This window comes from Diplodia seriata, assembly GCF_021436955.1.
Source record: "Diplodia seriata strain FDS-637 chromosome Unknown scaffold_8, whole genome shotgun sequence".
Taxonomy (NCBI): domain Eukaryota; kingdom Fungi; phylum Ascomycota; class Dothideomycetes; order Botryosphaeriales; family Botryosphaeriaceae; genus Diplodia; species Diplodia seriata.
The window spans coordinates 1,436,267-1,456,244 of record NW_027117315.1 but is presented as its reverse complement, the minus strand read 5'-3'; the positions used below and the strand labels follow the sequence as shown (position 1 = coordinate 1,456,244).

At 58.1% G+C, this 19,978-nt stretch overlaps 6 protein-coding genes across 6 annotated transcripts; 2 read left to right on the top strand and 4 right to left on the bottom strand.

Moving 5' to 3' along the window:
* Positions 1-718: 718 nt before the first annotated feature.
* SLS55_008039 (uncharacterized protein) lies at positions 719-1,813 on the bottom strand (the record flags this gene model as incomplete). The annotated part of the gene is made up of 1 exon (XM_066779454.1): positions 719-1,813. The coding sequence occupies one exon, from the start codon at positions 1,811-1,813 to the stop codon at positions 719-721; it is 1,095 nt and encodes a 364-aa protein (XP_066630258.1).
* A 1,164-nt stretch (positions 1,814-2,977) lies between these two features.
* JAC1_2 (molecular chaperone) lies at positions 2,978-3,760 on the bottom strand (the record flags this gene model as incomplete). The annotated part of the gene is made up of 1 exon (XM_066779453.1): positions 2,978-3,760. The coding sequence occupies one exon, from the start codon at positions 3,758-3,760 to the stop codon at positions 2,978-2,980; it is 783 nt and encodes a 260-aa protein (XP_066630257.1).
* Positions 3,761-4,303: 543 nt separating this feature from the next.
* On the bottom strand, positions 4,304-5,994 carry JAC1_1 (molecular chaperone; the record flags this gene model as incomplete). The annotated part of the gene is given in 3 exon segments (XM_066779452.1): positions 4,304-5,908; positions 5,966-5,972; positions 5,987-5,994. 3 exon segments carry the CDS (start codon positions 5,992-5,994, stop codon positions 4,304-4,306), a joined length of 1,620 nt encoding a protein of 539 aa, XP_066630256.1.
* Positions 5,995-8,055: 2,061 nt separating this feature from the next.
* Positions 8,056-9,734, top strand: SLS55_008036 (uncharacterized protein; the record flags this gene model as incomplete). The annotated part of the gene is made up of 4 exons (XM_066779451.1): positions 8,056-8,543; positions 8,757-9,011; positions 9,062-9,263; positions 9,567-9,734. 4 exons carry the CDS (start codon positions 8,056-8,058, stop codon positions 9,732-9,734), a joined length of 1,113 nt encoding a protein of 370 aa, XP_066630255.1.
* Positions 9,735-10,094: 360 nt separating this feature from the next.
* Positions 10,095-11,441, top strand: SLS55_008035 (uncharacterized protein; the record flags this gene model as incomplete). The annotated part of the gene is made up of 2 exons (XM_066779450.1): positions 10,095-10,101; positions 10,594-11,441. The coding sequence occupies 2 exons, from the start codon at positions 10,095-10,097 to the stop codon at positions 11,439-11,441; spliced, it is 855 nt and encodes a 284-aa protein (XP_066630254.1).
* Positions 11,442-18,743: 7,302 nt separating this feature from the next.
* SLS55_008034 (uncharacterized protein) lies at positions 18,744-19,717 on the bottom strand (the record flags this gene model as incomplete). Its single annotated transcript, XM_066779449.1, has 2 exons — positions 18,744-18,787; positions 19,093-19,717. The coding sequence occupies 2 exons, from the start codon at positions 19,715-19,717 to the stop codon at positions 18,744-18,746; spliced, it is 669 nt and encodes a 222-aa protein (XP_066630253.1).
* Positions 19,718-19,978: the final 261 nt, after the last annotated feature.

The following is a 19,978-nucleotide window of genomic DNA, read 5'->3' as shown; positions in this document are numbered from 1 at the left end:
CAAAAGAGTGCGGGTGCTGAAGTTCACACAAACACAGTACTGGATGCTGAGACTCCCCCGGCTCACTCAGCCGTGCTGTGCATACTTGACACTTCATCTTAAGCGACTTCAGCCGCTTTCAATGTCCCCAATTCGCTCCCTGTTGTCGCTGTGCCTGCACGGAGTGACCATCGACGTGCAAGCGGCATCAATAGCACCCGACTTCGCCGCCCGGATAAAATCATCCTTGCCGCTTATGGCAATACATAATCCGGGTTTTCTGTCATCTCTACCGGTCATAGAACGCCAATTAAGAAATGCAACGAAGTTCATTCCAGCGCCCAGGTCCTTGGCTTTGGCGTTCCCAAACGCGCCAGTTCGGTGCAGTACTGGCGCAGCTCCTTTCCAATACATTGCAACGACCGGTTAGCTAGAGAGGGAAACAACGGCATCCGCCCATTAGGTCGTGCTGCTTGGGTTCCTTTCGTGTGCTATCATTTTCTATTGTTTTTGAATCAGGTAAGTATTGTCCAGATTCTCCACAAACAGCAGCCCCAGGGCTCCTGATAGGATATGTTCGAACCTCTTGGGGTAATCTAAGGGTCCGCCTGAAATGCAATTCCAGGAATGTACTCATGGTTTCCATATATTATTTCACATGTCGGCTCAGAAGAACAATCAATTGGCGTGCACCCCCATCTCTCGTCCAGCTTCTGTTTCAACACAAAATCAAGGGTCCCTACTCCTTGACTGACTCCCAAATCGTCATCTCCCCCCTTCCCTCATCCCATCTATGCACCGGTCCATCTCCGACATTGTACTGATAGTAGTTTTCCGTCCCCCCTCTCACCATTGCTTTTCTAAAGGTAATGTTGATTCTCCCCTTCCCACTTTGCCCTCCCCTCCTCTTCGGCACGCTGTGCAACCATTTCGCTTGCGTGGATCCACGCATCAGTACCATGTCCCCGCTGCCGAGTGGCAGCTTCAGTGGCTTCTCTGGCAGTTCCCGGCTCTTTCCATTGCCTTCGGCGGCCTTGCCCTTCGGCGGTGGCTTCCTCTTCATGCAGAAATCTCTCGTCGCCCCCAGCGACAACGAGGCAATGGCAGGATCTTGGCCTAGAAACCTCTCGTCGTCGCTATGGTACGAAATGCTGTCGTCCCCGCTCGCATAGTAGTTCACCAGACAGAAGTTGAACCGCTCCCCGGTCTCCCTCTCCACCGCCGCCCTCAGCCTGTCCAGGCAATCGGGCATCGGACGGGGCCGACATGCATACCGGTCCCCCGCCACTGGCTTGCCTGAATCCCTTTCGACGATGAGGCCAGAGAGGGCGTCGAAACGGGAAGACTCGTCGACGCCAAAGACGGTCGTGTACCGCGGCGTGTTGATCTGCGCGTCGATGCCGCCCCGTTGGATGCGGTAGCGCACGCGATAGAAGGGTAGAGAGGTGCGCAGGAAGGCAAAGAGAGCGTTGGCGGCGGAGCGGGGCAGGAAGGGGTCGTAGTAGACGAGGTCGAGGTGGGGCTGGTCGTTGATAGGGCGACCGATGGAGGCGGGGCAGGTGATGTTGGGGTTGGTCAGGGCGGAGGTGGATGCGCCAAGAGCGGAGAGGATGGAGGTGGGGAGGTGGGGAATGGGGAAGGGGTACGTTGGATGGGACGACGACAGGTCGTCCGAGCCAGCGATCGGAAGGTTTGCATGATCGAAGCTGAGGTTGACGCGCTGTTTCTTGGTGGTGTTTGTGGGCGGAGACGGCTGGCCTGTGGGAGCTGGGTGTGCGACGTGGTGCTGCGACAAGGGCTTGAAGAAGCTGTCCAGGGTCCTTTTCTTCGACATGGGGTGTTGTGTCTGTGTTCCTGGAATGGAACAATTGCCAGAGCCGGGGGCGTGCTTCTCGAGGGCGAGTCGATGACGTCAAGAAAACACTCTGCTCGAAACGGTCAGAGCGTGTAGCGTCGCCGAGAGCAAGCGGGCATCGAAAAGCGCATGTCTCAGCCGTGATCACGCAAGCTAGATGAAACAGATCAGGCAGGAAGAATTATCCCGAGCGACGTGCTGAGGTAGCAGCGATTTGGCAGCCCCGTCACACGCATGCAACGAGAAAGATTTGCAGTCTAATCCTCTGCTCCCCCAGCAGTTTCATCCCTTGTGTCAGCTTACTTTTTCCGTGCGTTCGGCAGCCGCTGTGGTCGCGTTTTCGTCGAATCCCGGTCGATGTGCAAAAGCATAACTATAGACGCTGCTCTCCATCTCCCGCGAATACGACCTTGCGTCAGGGGTCTTGCGCAGAAGAAGCCCGTCACGAGATGGCCAGGCGTGATTCATGCGCATGTAGTAATGGAATCTGCGGTGCCACCACACGCTGTCCGTTAAGCACTGCTGAAAGGAGAAGGATGTGTGCGACAACCCGTGGAGCGGTGTGCAATTATATGCCTCGCCGCCGACCAATCACCTTCCAAAGTTAATGGTAGCCCCGAAGCATAAATCCAGACGGGTATGCAGCGTCCTTTGTTAGATGCCTCCGCCCGATACGACCCGGCTATGCAAGGAGAGGCTAGAATTCAATTAAGCCTTTGAACCGTGCCACAGCAGCTTATCTGCTGCGCGACTTCGTGTGCAGCGCTTCGAGGCGAGGGACGCCCGGCCCTTCCGAACATTGTGCAGAAGAAATGAAGGGCACCAGAAGAAATTTGGTTCTGGAATGCCCGCAACGACCGGTTGGACAACCTGAGTGCACCGGAACTTGGTGGGACAGATGTGGGCGGCTGAACTCGAGCTCGGAATCTTTGCCAGAATCGCTAGGCCCCGAATGCGAGGCATTCGCCATCGTTCTGAATCCTGGAACAGGTAGGCGAGGTGGAGGCCAAAAGAGCATCGATTAAATATCTAGTTCGCATGACGGCGAACATCTATGAACAAGGGAGAGGATTGCAAGGACGAACTGTAAGCCTGCAAGCGGATTGCCCGAAAGCAGAAGTAATTGGCGCCCTCCGGCATGACCTAATGCTGCAGCACCACTGGCTTCCCCGGCTCCCATGCATCCAGACTATCCTTGATGTTGACCCAGTACCTCAACTTGACCGCCTCGCTCTTCGCCGTCTCGACATCATCCTCCTTGAACGCCCTGTCCAATACCGCTACGCTCTCCTTGATCCTTTCCTCATTTCCCTCCTTCATCGCCACCACTTCCTCCTCATTCTCCGCCTCTTCGATTGCCTCTCGCGCCTCCAGCACCTCCATCAGCAGCTCCGGGTCCTCTACCTTCAGACGTTCATCCTCGGCCACATCGATGCCGCGCAACTGCAGCAGGTGCTGTGCCCGTAGCAGTGGACTCTGTAGCGTACGGTAGGCTTCGTTGATGCGCGCCGATAGCGCGTCTGCCCGCCGCTTGTCCCCGCCCCCAGGTTGTCGGTCTGGGTGTGCCGCTGCTTGCAGCTGTATGAATTCGTTGCGCAGCGCACGCAGGTCGACTGCGAAGGGACCCGTCGGTGGCGGCCCTTGGGGAAACGTCTTCGGAAAGAACGCGTAGTGCGTGAGATGTTGCGCCGCCGCTTCTGCAGCAGAATTCGATGCAGAAGACGGTGATGAAGGTCCCGCGTCCTGCGAGCGCGTGGACGTCGTGCTGAATTCACGGGTGTGTGATGGCTGAGCGGAGAAAGCGGCGGAGGTGCGGAGGCGGACACGGGGGGATCGGCATGCGGTGGGTGAAAGCGTAGAGACTTGCAGCTCGCGGCGGACAATGGCGCGAAGCCAGCTGAGTGTCTGCGGCGTAGCTGCACGCATTGTATCGCTAAGACGGACCGTGTGCGTTGTGGTGCTGAAGTTGTTGATGTCGGCGGAAGTGGGCGAAGACGCTGCGAAATCGCTGGCGAAATTCAAGCCATGACTCGAGCCGCGCGCAGCCGACGTCACCACGCTTCCCATGCGTCAGCCTGGCGCAACTACATGTCCCAACTGTCCAGCGTTCGGCGCGGCTTTTGAGATAATGCAAGGGTATTAAAAAATATTCAATAATGTCGATTCTCGGAGCGCAATGCCCGCGCTCTTCGACCTTGCTCGCTATGTTGAACCATCGCCTCCGAATCTACGGTGATAAAGGATGCTCGCGGGTATCTACCAGTTTTCACATCAATCCAGAAATCTCCCAGAAAACGAAAAGAAACCAGCCGCCCGCCCAGCATGCGGCATATGTTCCCTAAGAAACCAAAGGAAAATGCGGCAACCTGTCCTTGCCTCCTGATGTTACACACTCAAAGAAACCGATATGTAATTGTCCGAAGCAAATCCCATCATCAACCCTTTCCAATCTCTCGTACGTATCATAAATTATGCCGCCTGTGAAACAGGCTGGGGCGCGTGGTCCTGTGAGAGGTCCATCTTGTCTGCCTCATGAGCATCGGCTGTTGGTGACCGAGTGTGACCGTTGACCTGAGATCTCCTTTCGACACGCTCTTCAACCTCGGACACCGAGCGTTCCGAGGGGCTGGTAACTTCAGGTTTTACCTTGGCCACCGTAGGCGACGTGCCGCCCGGGAAGAATTGGTCGTGAAAGTTACGGCGGTTGACCTGGTCATCAACGCCGTTGGGGAACATCTGCTTCATGATGGCTTCGTGGCGATCCTTGTCGTTGGCTGGCGCGTTTTCCTTGTCCGGTGTACTCTCAGCGGTCTGGCTGCCATTTCGGCTATTATTGCTCATGGGAGCGGTAGCTAGACTTGAAGACGGGGTGTTGGCACGCTGTTCCAAGATACGCTCCTGCTCCTTGCGAGCGTGGACCTTGCGCAAGTTTGCAGCACTGCTTTGCGAACGCATATCAGGCTGGCCATCCTTGCGGATGAGAATGCCATCGGCGTTGCGGATAGGCTTCGTTCTAGTCTTCTTCGTGTGCGCATATGGGTCACCGCTAGTAGTGGGTCGGGTCATCTCAATAGGCCTCATCGCGATGGGGCCGTTGCCTCCCGAGCCACGGCGCACAATGTTACCACCTCGAGGGAGCTTGTCCATGTGGTAGTAACCCTCCGGCCCGGTCTGATATCCCGGCTTCTCCCACTCCGGCGTTCCAAGTTCGCGAGTGTCTGCGGGCAAGCTCCGACGGCCACGGCCGCGACCGCCCCCTCTTCCGCGTCTCGACTCCTTGCCAGCAGAGGAGGGTCCGTGGTGCGCTTCAGACTGCCAGTTGTCTTCGGAATGCGGCTGCTCGGTAGAGGTGAATGGAACGAAGGTTGTCGGTGTGGCAGCCGGATATTGTTGCTGTTCCCGCATAGCTTCTGCGTGGTAGTCTCTTCCATCTCGCTCGACTGGATCGTACCTCATCGGCGTCGATGCTGGCGCCGACTCGGGGCCAACACGGGGCTCAAGAGGAGCAAGTTTTGGCCGCTTCGGTGATCCCATCGTCTCCGAGCGCCCGTCCATAGGGCTATCCACTCCGTTAGGATGCTGCCTCTTCGCAGCGGGGTTAACCGAGACCCAACCGCTGTTCTGGCTTGGCTGACCCGGCGGGCCTCCGGGGGGCGCGACACCATGCATCTCCTGGGCCGCAGGATGGTAAGGTTGAACTGAAGGCGCCGGCCGAAGGTCAGGGCGCAGTTCTCCGTGGCTCGGAGTGCCCAGACGAAGCACCGGGGGCGAGGCATGGAAAGGAGGCGCTTGGTGGTGCGGCGCAGGCGCATGCCCCGGGAGAGGGGCGTGCTGCATGGGGTGTGGGGGTTGTACTTGACTTGCTTCACGGGGAGACGTGAAGGGAGCGGCTGGAGGCGGCGGTGCTGTGCTGGGAGGTCCTGCTGTTGCGACGGCCTCCTCCATGATCTTTACGCGGCGCTTCACAATCTCGAGCTGCATTTTCAACGCGTCCACCTCGCTGACCTTGTTCGCCACGCTGGTGAGGTTGCTGGCGAAAGTCTCGATCACGGCCTCGTCAATACTGCTGCTGGGCTGGGCGGGGGCTGCAGGCGCAATTGGACGGGCAAGAATCTCTTTTCTCAAACTCACGACCAGGCTCTCTATGCGGACCATATCATCGGAGAGGCGGCCGACGGCGTGGCTGAGGGCTTCGAAACCGCGGCGCTGGGTGGTGAGGCCGGCGGTGTTGTACTGCACCTGGGTCTGCAGGCGTGAGAGGGCGTCCATGGACACGTCCTGCGGACTCGGGCTTGGGTAGGCGAGCTGGGGGCCATTGGTCCTGTGGCCGTTGGTGGTGGGCGTCTGGGCGGGCAGACTGTACTCGCGCGACCTGGACGAGGCGGGCGGCGAGGGCCGGCCGCTGATTGGGGGCAGAGTGGGCTTCTGGTGCGGCGCGGGGATGGGAGAGTGGTGAGCAGAAGGCGGCGCGGTCGACGAGTGGACGGGCGCCGGGGAGGGATGGCTGTGTTGGAGGTGGAGGTCGGCCTCGGGCGGGCGCTGGTCGAGGTCCATCATGGTTCCGTCTTGCGAAGGGGTGGTGTCGAGAATGGGCGGCGCTTTCTTATTAGTCTGATCGCATCGCAGTTCCATTCTTGGCAACTGCAAAATTCCCGGAGCCTATGCGATGACACATGTCAGCAGTGCTCGCAAATAAAGGGCCGCATGCCACAGGGACGGGCGCCACGCACCAGACGAGCGCCTTTGTCTCGGGAGCCTGGGCGGCGGGTGGCAGGCGAGGAGGAGTGTCTATGTATATGCAAGCGCGCACCTAGTGTGGGCCCGCATGGCTTCTTTAATAAAGTAAAACATTGCGGCCAATATAGCTCGAAGGTATAAAGCAGATTAGCGCGCAATTGACCGCCCCGAGGGCACCAAGCGCGAGTGGCCTCCAGGGCTGGCCGTGCAGGGGGAGGCGGCCGTTGTGTGGCGCTGCGCTCGAAATTGGCCGGGCAGCGAAGCCTCGTACTGCCTCGCGCCTCCGCTGCCCGCGACGAGCCAACTGCGCAACACGTCCCCTGGCGGCGCTGGCTCCTTCACGTCCACCTCTGCTGATACGAGATCGCTTACACCACGCCTGGCGAGCTGCTGCCGCGCCGCACACTCGGCCTGCGCGCGGCAGTCCAGCAGGCCGGCGGCGCTGTCTCTGCCGCATCGCTCGCGCATCGCGGGCGCCGGTGAGCGCAGCAATGGCAGTGACAGTGACAGTGGGGCGCTCGGGGCAGGTGGTGAAGCGTGGGTCTACAAATATCGCCTGGATCTGCTGCGAGCAGGATCGGCCTCGCGCATCGTGCTCCTCCCATCCAGTGCTTGCGTGCTTCTACTCACGCCTACAGCCTAATAGCGGCAGGGTTGCGTGCCCATCCGCCGCAGCCGGTACGACGAATCGATTATTCATAGAATAGGTGCAGCCACAGCCAACGTGCAACGGTAACTTGGCCGAGCCTAGTCGACCAAAGGATCGCGCTGCATGATGATAAGCACCGCGGCCTTGCCTCTCCTGATCCGGCCGCCGCCCAATCAGCGGCGGAGAGAAAAAAAAAATCGACGAACCAGGCAATGCAAACGGCCGCGCACCGCGAGGGCCGGCAACGACTTGAAGCTCCATCAGGGGCTGCGTGTATCTGGCCAACGCGCGGGCGGGGGCACAAGCATCCAGCTGCTTAAGCTCACGCGCCCTTGTTTCAGGGCCGAGGCACCAGTCGCACGCAGAGCTGGGCGTGGAGTGACGGTCGTGATACGGCAGCTATAGCGGGGCGCGAGTGGCGTGCCACTCTTGTAGGTGAGCAAGTAGCAGCAGATCCGATATATCCGCGCCGAGCAGGGCCACAGGAAAGCACAAGCGCATCGCAACCTTAAAACCCGCCACCTGCAAACTTTTTGCGACACATCCCTGGGCGTGCCACGGCCGGCAGGTTCCAGGTGGTACGAAACATAGGCCGGCGACACGCTCCTTACGTCAGCCGTCGAGCGTCATGTTCGCATCTGCCCGCCGGCCAATGGCGCGTGCGGTGCCGGATGCAGCAAGCGCGCTTGCAATATTGTAGCGACCGCAACGGTCCCGCATTCTGTCAATGCTAGGGCGCGCGCCTGCGAACGCCTAAAAGACGCAATGCTCTATGCACGTAGCCACGAACGGCATCTGTCCTTTCTTCTAGCTGCACGCCAAGCCCCTTCCAGCCATGTCAGTTACAGCAACCACCACTGCCACCACGACCGCCGCCGTTGAGCTGGAGCCAGTCTCCCGCGACGCGCCGGCCTGGGTCCAGGCCACCGCACCCAATGACCCCGACAACGTCGTCGAAGCGTCGCGCATTGCCGATGCAAATGTTCCCGACGGCGGCTACGGCTGGGTTATCGTCGCCGCCGGCGCACTCTTGTCCTGGTGGTTCATCGGCACCTCGTATTGCTGGGGCGTCATCCAGAACGCTCTCGTCGAACAGCGCCTTTCGTCAGCCTCGACCCTCGCCTTCGTCGGCTCCGTGACGGTCGCGTGCAACGCCGTTTTCGCCGCCACCTCGGCGCAGGTGCTGCGCAAGCTGGGCGCGCGCTCCACCGGCCTCTTGGGCGCGAGCCTGCTCGGCTTGGGCTACGTGCTTGCGGGCTTCTGTACGCATAGCGTGCCAGGCCTTTTCATCACTGCCGGTCTGATCACGGGCGTGGGCATCAGGTATGGAGAGTTATAGCGCTATAAGTGCTCGCATATACCCGCTTGCTTCATGCACGTTGCTACTTCGGACATAGCCTTCAGCTTCTACGTCCGGCGTGATGGGATCCGCGCTGTTGCATGAACTTGGCCTGCTGTTAGTGGGCATCGTCGCTTCGTGCACCGTGCTTCCAATACGCGGAGAGACAGGGAGCTTGCTAACGCTTATTCTCACAGTCACTGCTACATGACCGTCTCGACCATCACCGCCCAGTACTTCAGCAGAAAGCGCGGTGTCGCCAACGGCATCATCTACGCTGGCGGAGGTCTTGGCGGTGCGGTCACGTCTCTCGCAATGGAACGGTTGATCGAGGAGGTGGGAGTGGCGTGGACGTTTCGAGTCATCGGGTTGCTGACCCTTGGTACATGCTTGCCGGCGGCCTGGTTGCTCAAGGAGCGCACGTCTATCCAATCAAAGAAGTTCATTGATTGGTGGGATCATCCTCCCCTTTCACAACAAACGATGCTCACACCAATCACAGGCGCCTGGTCAAAGACTATCGCTTCGTCACCATATTCCTTGCTGGCGCCATAGGAACGTTCCCCCTGTTCGTTCCGCCGTTTTTCCTGCCGCTGTACAGCAACTCGCTGGGCATGTCGGCGAGCACGGGCGCCGGGCTGCTGGCGGGCTTCAACTTTGCAAGCGCGTTCGGGCGCATCGCGTGCGGATTCCTCAGTGACGTTGTGGGCCCACTGAACACCCTCTTCATGGCGTTCATGTTGACGGCCTTAAGCATGCTGGCGCTGTGGCCTGAATCGACGGCGGTGGCATCGCTTGCGGTGTTTGTGGTGATCAACGGGGCAGCGAACGGCGGGTTCTTCTCGACGATGCCAACAGTCGTGGGCAACGTATTTGGATCGGCCCGCGTGGCAGTCGCAATGGCCATGATTGTCACGGGCTGGACTGGCGGATACTTGCTGGTAGGTGCCCATGTCGCATGACGTCGATGTGCCTATCTGGGGGCACGGATGCTGATCTCGAGATAGGGAGCGCCTATTGCAGGATTCATGCTCAACGCGTACGGCGGTGAGAAGGCAGGCTTCGAAGCCTACCGGCCGGCAATATTCTACGCGGGCTCGATGGCGTTGGCCGCGGCGGGATTGACCGCTTTTGTGCGGCTAAGGATCAATCCGCACCCGTCGGGCAAGCTATAAAAAGCCGGTAGGGAGAAGGTAGATGACAGCACGTGAGCGCTCCGACCAGGGTGAGGAGGTCCGAGAGCTGGTGCCAGCTGTTCAGGGCCGGCGGATGGCCCTCCTACATGGATACGACCTCGGCTTCGCGTAAGCGGCAGCGGCTGCCGGGGACGCCAGGAGGCACCTGGTTGGGATTTGGAATGTTCCGTTGAGAAAGAAGATGGCGTCGTCGAGTTGCACGCAAGCGGCATTCCGGACAGACGTTCCCCGCGACCGACAGAAGCGGTAAACACTGCCGCAGCGGTCGCCGCACGGGCGTGAGCAGAATGTGCGTAGTAGTAGTGCAATTAATGCCATGAAGAGATTTCTGCCTGAACCATGGGGCGTGCCAGATCGCCGGCGCAACTGCGAGTCGCGGCGGATGCCTGCTTTCGCGCGCCGCGTGGAAAAGCTTGTGTGCCGATTGACTCGCCCACGCTGGCCCAACTTAAATTGGGGATCGCCGACGACGAAACAGCGTTTGAAACAGGCCGGCCCGCGCGCAAAACGCAGCGCGCCCTCACGGCCAATCGACGCAGCCATCACGTGCCGTGCCTGGCCGTTTCAAGCGCCGCCTCAGCAGTCAACACCACCTCCTGTTCCAGCCGCCACGCGCGCGGCGCCGCCGGCCGCCGTGATTGGCGTGGCAGCTGCTCGTGGAGGCGGACATGTCTGCGGGGCTGTCAGCCCAGCTGGCCCCCGGCCTTGTCTCTATAAGCTCGGGTTCCGCAAGGAACGCAGCTGTGAGATCAAACGCTTCGTTTCCTGCCAGTCGCTCCTTCCAAGCCGCGCTCACTTCATCTTGCCGTTGTTGCATGTCTAGCGCTCACCACCGCAGGTGCCGGTCGTGATCCTTCCGTTGTCTTCTCCATAAAGCGTCTGCTGCCTGCTGCACCTACCAGCATTTTCTTCCATCACCCTTACTTCCTCCAGTTTAAGATACCCCGGTCTGGAACCGATCACCTGCTCTTCTCTTCACCAACCTTTCTTTGCCTCTCCCTTCTTCACTTCTTCCCCGACTACTCGACCATCGCCAACATGCACGCACTCACGCTGCTGTCCGCCTTTCTCGCCGTCGGCAATGCCATGCCGCTGGCCAACATCGCCGCTCGCGACCTCACTGCCGCCAGCCTTGCTGCCGATCTGTTGACGATCGCCCCCACCACTGCAACCTGCGACACCAGTGTCAAGTACAGCAACGAGTGCCGCACCAACGTCGAGGCCGCGGGCCCCATTCTTCAGTCTTTCAAAAAGTACGGTATCGACAACGTCAACGAGCAGGCGGCCGTGGTCTCGCTCATGCTCTACGAGAGCGGCCAGTTCAAGTACAACTGGGGCCACTTCCTCAACGGCGCGGACCAGCACGAGCCGGGCAAGGGCACGCGCAACATGCAGTCGGCCACGTTCAACGAAGAGTACGCGCGCACAATCTTCTCGGCGGACGAGGTCGACAAGGCCAAGGCCAGCGGTGCCGACGCCGTTCTCCAGCTTGTCAGCCCCAACGAGTACAGCTTCGCATCGGCCGCGTGGTTCCTCAAGAACAAGTGCACCGCCGCGCAGCGCACCGCTCTGCAGTCCGGATCTCAAGACGGTTACCAGGGCTACGTCACTGACTGCATTGGCGGCACCATGGATGAGGACAGAATCGACTGGTGGACCAAGTCCAAGGCCGCTTTGGCTGGCTGAAGCGGCGTCATGACGGTCAGGCCATTGGCATGTGGGCGGGAGAGACGGGCACACTACTTTCCCTTTTTTGCTTTCGATTTGGGCCTTATGAGGTGGCGAGCTGCATGACTTGTATGATAGAAAGGTTTGGACGATCACGGGGGGGGGGCAATCTCCACAGGGCTGGCGAAAGACGATTTGATGGCGACACGCAAATAACGTTCCATTGGTCACACGAGATGGTGACACGGGCTGTGAGATATATTGTGGCCGTGACAGATGCTACTTGGTCGTGCTGTGATCGGCAAATGCGGCAACCAATTCAGGTGAAATTCGCCCAGAGACCCATGCCGCACAGGGGTCCAGTGACGATGGGCGCTTGGCTGCCCTTTTATTCGAGCAGTCGGCCACGCTGCCCTTGGCTGGCGGGTGGCCAGTCGACGATGGTGTATTTGCGAGCTGGCGAATGAAGTGCTATTAATGTTGTTGTCCACAGCAGTCCGGCTGTGGCATGCCGGGCGCCGGGGCAGCGGGCGCCCCTGTCGGCTGGTCTGCCCCGTTTGGGGGTTCGCAGCACACAAGCAGTTCATGCACGGGCAAGCCTACACCTTTCTAAATCCTTCTCGTTTAGTGGCTTCGCCACATCACACGCCAACCACATGACCCTCGAGTGCAGGACTGGCACGAAGTGGATATCTATCGAATTTTGATCATCGAATCGTCATCCGCTAGCCGCAGATACGATCCTGCGCCGCACCGCGCAAACACGGATTCCGCATTGGCGGCTGAAACGGAAGCGTGTGCGTTGGCTGCGGCGTAATCATAACTTGCGCTGCCTACATTATTGGCCCGCGCCACATGCCCTCGTTTGCTCGCTATTGCCGTCTTCGATGCTGCACGCTTTGCGTGCCCGCCCGCAGGATTCCGCTCGCGGCTCCACTCGCTCAAAGCAAAACGCCGGGAATGAAGAGCGGGAATGACGGGCGGGAAGCGAATAGGTGCACTGACTCGCGTTCAGTTTTGCTTCTATGTACCTAGCCCTTTCGCTTGCCTAAAATAGAGCGAGATGAGCGTCGCGTGCCAGCCGTCAAGACGCATCCGTGTTTCTCTCATAAGACAGGCCACATTCCTTGCCGCGTACGAGCAGGTTACGTGGGCGGGCGCAGCAGCAGCAGCAACAGCAACAGCAACAACGGCATTTTTCGTACCGTGCAACGATAGGGTTTTACGTAGTAGAGAAAAGCCGGCGCCTAGACCGTGCGCCTGACGTTCGCCGGGGATTCCCTATTCGGGCGGCCAACTAGGAGGCGCGAGATACGGATAAGAGAGCAGATGCAACGTTGGCTTCTGCCGGACATGATCCATCTTCTGCTCCCCATCGGCCCCTTACTCATGAACCTTAAGTCATGGAGCACACCCAACACATCCTTCTCCCCATAACCCAGCCTCCCCGCCCAGCCATGCTGCCGAAGTCTCCGAGCCCCGAAGCTCTTCTTTTATTTTTCCCAAATTCCCTCCATGATTGTTAGCTCCTTCCCCACGATAACTGTCCCCGCCGTCTATTGGTTCTTATAATTAGAAATCCCTTGAATTGCCGCGACAGGCCGAGCGGCGCCGGCGGGGCACGGCAACTGGGCGCACGCGCTTTTTTGTCTCTCGGAAGTCGTTTGCCATCTCTACCGTCGGCCATGCGTGGCGGCGGCGTCTGAAAAAAAAAAAAGGAAAAAACGAAAGAGAACGAGTGATACGTGCTCGCTCGAGCCACGCCACGATGCGACGCGACGCTAAGTGACAGTCGCCGAAGGCGGCGGATCCCGTCTCCGGCTACTATTCCTTTCGGGAAATGTTTGAGAGCGCACGCGAGCGAGGGCGTATACCGTATGTACTGCTAATTTTAATTTCTCCTGGTCGTGCATGTAGCTGTGTCGATCGGCGAGACTGCGTGAGCGCAGCGCGGCCTGGGTATCGCCTATACTTTGTGTCGGGTCATGGGGACGGATTGTTAAGCTCGCTGGCTCTGGGGCAGGCAACGGGCTCCCCGGCACGCGGCGGCGACGGGGGTTGGACGCAGCAGTAGAGAGGCTACGTAGATGAGGAGCGACTAGTCACTTAGGGTATTTGGATTTTTCTTAGCACTCGTACGCACACGTACGTAAATGGCTGGCTGATTGGCCGTGGGTTGTGCACGGCGGGAATAATGCGCTCATTTCCTGGTTATCACTAATCATGACCAAGCTTGGAGCAGCGACGGTCTATTGTGCTGCTCATGTGCTGACGAGATGCGATTCGCATGTCGGTGTGCGGACGTGCGCGGCCGCGACGGGGTTGGTGGGCAGATGCGTCGGCAGGCGAATGGAAGAGGCAAAAAGCGCGGGTGAAGTGCGGACGCGGTGGGGAGTGGCAGTCGAGGATAAGCGGTAACGCTCCACCAGAAGGTCGAAGAAACGCAATCGCCAGCACAGGTTGGCGGGCCGGGGGCGCGCCCAGGGCCCGGGGCGGCAGGGAGCGCGCGCGGCTGCTAGGCAGGCCACCCATGTGGAGTCCTTCTAGAACGATGGTGTGACTCGTTTCGGGCCCTTCTCTTTCCCTCTTCTGCAAACAACTGCTTATTAGCCCGCGGCCATCGTCACTGGGCAAATCACGCCCTGATAAGTTCGCGAATCGCAGCGCCAGAGGGTGCTGGAAGCCAAGGACGCGTCACGATCCCAACTCCGTGCCTGCTCGGCGGTCGGACTTTGCGGTCGCTGCTTATACCCGCCGGTCCTCGGTCATTTCGCAGTGTACGTGTCTACAAGGCACATCGAAATCAGACGCCGTCACCCTGTGCACGTCGCTACGTAATCGCTGGCCCGGCCGACCAGGGGTGCGCCTGCCCGCGGTCGAGGAAGCCGCGAGCTGGACAGGAACATTGGAAAAGAAGGTCGGCGCGTTGAAAATAGAGTTACCATCGTGTCGGGTCGCGCTTCGATGCTGCTTCCAGAAACTGCACCAGCGTCTATTGGAATCTATCGACGGCATCGCGGCCCGCCTTGCCGCCAAACTGCCCAGTTGCGTCGTCGCTGCTTCTCACGGCCCACCGCTCTGCTCAGAGCTTCGTATTCGTGTGCGGCAGCGATAGGCCGGATGTTCCCGGCTTTACACTCGAATGCTAGTCTCTGTTCGCCCGTGGCTTACAGAAGCTGCACAGCTAGCATCAAGCAGTGAACCATCTAGCCTAGTGATCGCTTTGCTCCACCTTCGAAAGAGAGAAGAGTAAAAGGAAGAAATCTTGTGGTCTTATATCCTATCGGTTCCGATGAAAGCTTAGGCTTTTCGATGTTTGGCGTAGACTGTAGTAAATTCCTGTACACTGCATCACATTTGTCGCGTCGGATATATCGATTAAGGAATTGGAATTTCTCCTGCAAGTCCGATAAGGCTGCTTTTTTGAGGCCATCGCCGTTAATTATAGCACTCGGGGCCTTGGCAATGGTGGGACTGACTGTTAAGCTGTAGAGCGTTAATCTGTATGAGCTAACCGCTGTTATGGCCACTTTAGTACATGCCGCAAGCAGTCACTATGGGCCTTCGGCGGGAAAGCCGTGTATACGGTTGTAAAGTTGGTCCGATGTACCCGTGCAACATAGATCAGACCAAGTCAATATAATCAACATCCACACCCCTACTCTAGCCTCTAATGCAGATATACATAGACGACCGCGCTAATCCTTTAGTGTAAGATTATTATCGAGCGCCTATGCGTAATACTCGGCGAAGCGGTCGGATATATTAACGTGAAATTATCGAGGAGTAGAGCGTACTTTTATAGCATCCCTATCCCATCCCTAGAGAAGACCTTAAGTTGAATCTCGGCGAGGGGTTCTAAATATACAGGAAATTATTCGTCATGTTACGGGCCTTAATGCTTTCCATTTATAGTGCCTTCTTCAGCTGCCTAGCTTTATCGTTATTCTCTTTAGACGGGCGTTTACGTTTTCCGGGACTATGCCGTGGTTTGAAAGAGTTCTAATAGCCGCCGATGCTATTTAAGCCAGAAACGAGCAAAGGGATAGATTTATTGTTTATACTTAGGTAGCTGCTTCCGGCCACCCTAGGATCTAGCTTTGCGCAGGCCACGGGCTTAGGAAGATGAGCGGAGTCAGCTCTAAGGGTTAGCGTTGAAAACGCGTTTATAGCTCGGTGCATTATACTGTTTACTATTATCTCCGTCGTTCCTAACTTACGGCCTATACTGTTCGACAGTCTAGTGTTAGTACTGGAGTTTGTTGATACGTGAAAGGATATTACGCCTTGTTCTAAAATTTTCAATCTACCCGAGAGACACCCATGATTAAGTAGATACCCGACCCTTTTTTTCCCAAGCAAATCCCGAAATATCCCACAAGCCAACCCGTGATTGCATAACGGATCCAATTACATGTGGTCGTCGTCAACACTAGAGAAGGAAATGGTCGTGAAAAAGGAAAGAACAAGAGGCGCAAAATGACTCAGACATTCGCTACCTCAAACCAGACGCCCCACGCCGGTAGTGGATGCAGAAAGGTGATCCAGGAGATATCAGGTAGGATATATTTGTACATGAGTATGTTGGGAAACCAGAATTTGTAAACACACACCGGCTTACCAGAAGATACGAGAACAGTATAGCACGGTGGAACGAACACCGGGAAGGATAACGCCGGGGAAAAGCCAAGTAAGTTGAGGAATCAGAAGGAGCCCGACAAGTATGTTGCTCGTCATCAACATGCCGGAGATAGCGTGTCATTCACATCGTTCGTGGGCCGATCACCTGCATATCGCTGCCCTTTCAACTCAAGCCGCATCTTCCGTAAAGGCGCTTTCCCTCCGTCTCTCTCCATCCCGCTCTCTAGGCGGCGGACCTGGCGCCTGCGATGGCGGTGGGACAGAGGAACCCGCTTCGTAGTCACGGCTCTCACGTCCCGAGTAGTAAGGGTGTGCCTCATGATCAGCATAGTAAGGCCTCCGCTCAGGATAGTAGAGATAATGCCTATCGTCGTGGACAGGCTCATACCTACGCTGACGTTCGTACGGCAGGTACTCAACGTAACGCCTATGTCCCTCCGAAGGCGGCCCAGGGACGTATCTGTGATCATGATATGGGTCATCGATGCGTACGTACTCGACCACCTCGCCGTATTCATTGACGTAAGCTGGAGGCGGGGGAGGTGCCTCGGCATAACGATAACCCGGTGGGGGGCCGGGCGAGTAGCGGTCCCGGTCGTCGTACTGCACATAGTCTCGCGATGGTGGGTGGGCCGGATAGTGCGGTTCGTAACGCGCATCGTACGTGGACGGCTCAGGGCTGCGGCGCTCCGATCGCTGCCTCTGCTCAGGAATGCTTGTCCCCTCCCTTGTCGGCGACTTTGATTGTTCCAGCCGGCGGCGAGCTGCCTCGTACCGCCCGTACCTACTGCTGCGAGGAGGCACGAGACGATGACCGTAAGGATAGGGCTCCTCGGGAAACATGCTCACCCGGCGGTAGCGGGAGGGGGCATAAGTGTAGCGACGCGACTCGGACTCCCGACGCCGCATCGATCCGTAATCCTCGTCTCGCGCGTGTCTTGGGCCATGAGAGTAACGGCGCATGGAAGGCTCTGGGTCAGCTGTCGACCGCCCACCATTGCCTCGCACCGAGTTCGCTCGTGACGCCCGCCCGCCCGCGGCCTCATCCGAACGACTGGGAGGTTCGTTTGGTGCTCGTGAATGCTGCCGCGTCCTGTTCTCCACGTTGTCCATCTCTTCTTCGTCGCGCGCGGCCCGGGACACGTACTCGCGCACCCGCTCCCCAGTGGCCAGATCGTCCAAGAATCGATCTGCGGCTGCCTCCACGTCAGGCGGCATCGGACTACGCGGCTCCTGTTTGACGCTACTATCGTCAGGGTTCTCGTCGTTTCCATGGCGGGATTCTGGGCGGACCGCATTGGCCGGTGAAGGGGCGGCGCTGAGCTCTGGGCGGTCAAGGTATCGCAATCCAGCGCGCGTAGGGACACGCTCCTGTGCCTCAGTGTCCCGTTCGGAAGCATACCGCTCCTCTCGCCTAGGCCGATCCCACGTCTCCTCGTACACGCGGCCATAATAGGAATAACGCCGTGAGGCGGCTGGGCTGAGAGGAACGTAACTATCGGGGCGACGGCTTGGGTAACCATGATCTTCATAATCTCGTGCAACCTAGGGCTATGTTAACTCCGCGAGCACTTATATGAAGGCAAGGAACTTACGTAATATCGAGGCTCGTCATAGTACACTGCCCGCATCCTACGATCGCCCCGAGGGGGGCTGTACGGGTATTCCATAGGACGGCGCGATGCCCTGTGTTCATCCAGCTCGAAAGGGGGGCGGCGAGAATCATATTCACCGTCACCTGAGGGAGGGGCAGTCGGAGGGGCCATCGGAGAGCGAGCCGCAGGGGAACCGTCATAACCAGGGCCAGAGAGACGTGCCGGCCGAGCGCGTGGTGTTGGCGTTGGATCTTGGCGTTGTTCTTGACGATGCTCTATATGATCACCTGCGAACCTGCGCCGTACCGGAGAGGGATCCCGAGGTGGATTGGCTACCGACGTCTCGCTCTCGACGGGTTCATCAGACACGATACCTATGTGTGGGAGGGGAGACGGGAACAATGTTGGGAAAGCTTCGGCGATGATCCGGAGCTTGTGGTCGTCCATGCCAGGACTTTGGACAAGTGCGGAGACCACACTGTCGTCGGGAAGCTCGATCATGTCCCTTTTCCACTCGAGCTGCGGCTCCGGGCTGGAATCGCGTGCTCCGGGCGCTGCTCTTTCCATATGTTCAGACTTGAAATGAAGAATCAAAGACAGAAGACTAGAGAAATTCCTCTCCGAAGAGTGGGAGGAAGAAGAAGAAGAATTGAAAGTAGGAGCGTGGTTATGAAATCCCAACGCACAAGCTCTACAACGAAGACCAGCAACAGCATTAAGAGGATGCATGGAGTGATGAGAATCGAGAGCATCAGCAAATAGATCCAAGCTAGGTTCGATACCGAACCGCAGATTGAAGTGGTACAAGATGTGGTAAATTACCACAGAGAGTCTCACACTCGGAGGCAAACCTTTGACTCCGGACGTGGATGTCCAGTAGTCTCTGGCCACATCTGTTAGCACCTGCAATTGGTCCCGATACACATTCGTTGGCAGTGGCCCTCTGGATTCTGGAGCTGGAGGTGCAGGGGGGGTTCCATGGGAAGAGCCGCCGCGGTATGGTCCACAAGATCCGGATGCAGCTGTCTGTGGGCCGAATTGACCCTGAGCAGTGTCAACATAGCCCGGCATAGGAGGCCCGAAGTTAGCCCCAGGAGGAGCGAATGTAGGCCCTGTTGGCGGCTGGAACTGTGAATAGCCGTCATAAGAGTACGAGCTGTCATGCCATTGTGCTTGCGAAGAGCCTGCATAAGGCGGTATGGAACCGGGAGGTGGACCGTAGGGCTGTGGAGGGCCAGGACGAGGGCCGTAGAAGTTAGCACTAGTAGCCGCAGGGGGCGGGAAAGGCCCATTGGTGGCTCCGTATTGGCCGTAAGGTCCTGGGCTGGATTGAGCGAAAGGATGGGGCGTGCGAGAACTGGTCGGCGGCATCGAAGTTGCCCCTTGAGGATAGCCGCCGTAAAGGTAGTTTGGGTAAGCGTGCTGGGGCTGACCTTGGCTGGCCATGGAGGACGAGGGGTATCCATTGTAGAATCCATATCTGGCCTTGGAAGGGTCCGGATGGAACGGGGGCTCCTCTGGCCAATCGGCCTCTTTCCAGCAAACGACAACGTTGCCAACACTGAAAGCAGTGGTGTGTTTGGCACCATAGTGCTGAATGATACCTTCGAAGCCGTACCATTTGGGATTGCCCTCACAACCCTCACCGTTGCAGAGAAAGAGCTCCTTACGAAACTGTTCGGTCAGCGGTTTGATCTTGTTATCAAATACCCATTTCATGTTCTCCAGAAGCAAACGCCTCGTGGGGGGTCCGGTAGGAGGGTCCTCACGGATCTCCTGTCCGGCAGCTAGCGTGTCCTCGTCCTCCACGGCAAGGTCGGCATAGAATCGGCTACGAATTTCAATCAAGAGATCAGCAGCGAACTGTGGGCAATTGTCCTTGGAGAGCGAGCGGCCATCCATCCAGTCACGATTGGTGATCTCATCGGCGTAGGCGCCCAGTTTTTCGCGGACCGGTCTTTGCACTTCTTCCCATTCACGTTCCAGCACCTCTCGGACTTCTTTCATACTAGCGTCCTGCTGACGCCGGTCTTCAAGCTTGACTTGTAACGCAGCCATTTGGGCTGCACGTTCATGTTCCACCTTTTCCGCTTCGTCCCGCTGAGCTTCAAGTCGAGGTTTAAGCATTTCCCACGCCTTTTCGGTCAGTGGTGAAGAGATCTGACACGCGGCTTGGAAGGCCTTCATGTGTCGCAACACATTTGAAGAAATTGGGGGGTTCAGCTCCTGGCAACGGCGCTCAATCTCACTCTTGCGGGCAGCCTTGGCTTCGTTCGCATCGCGAATGCTCCGCTCAGGACGGAGATTGGATGCTCCGGG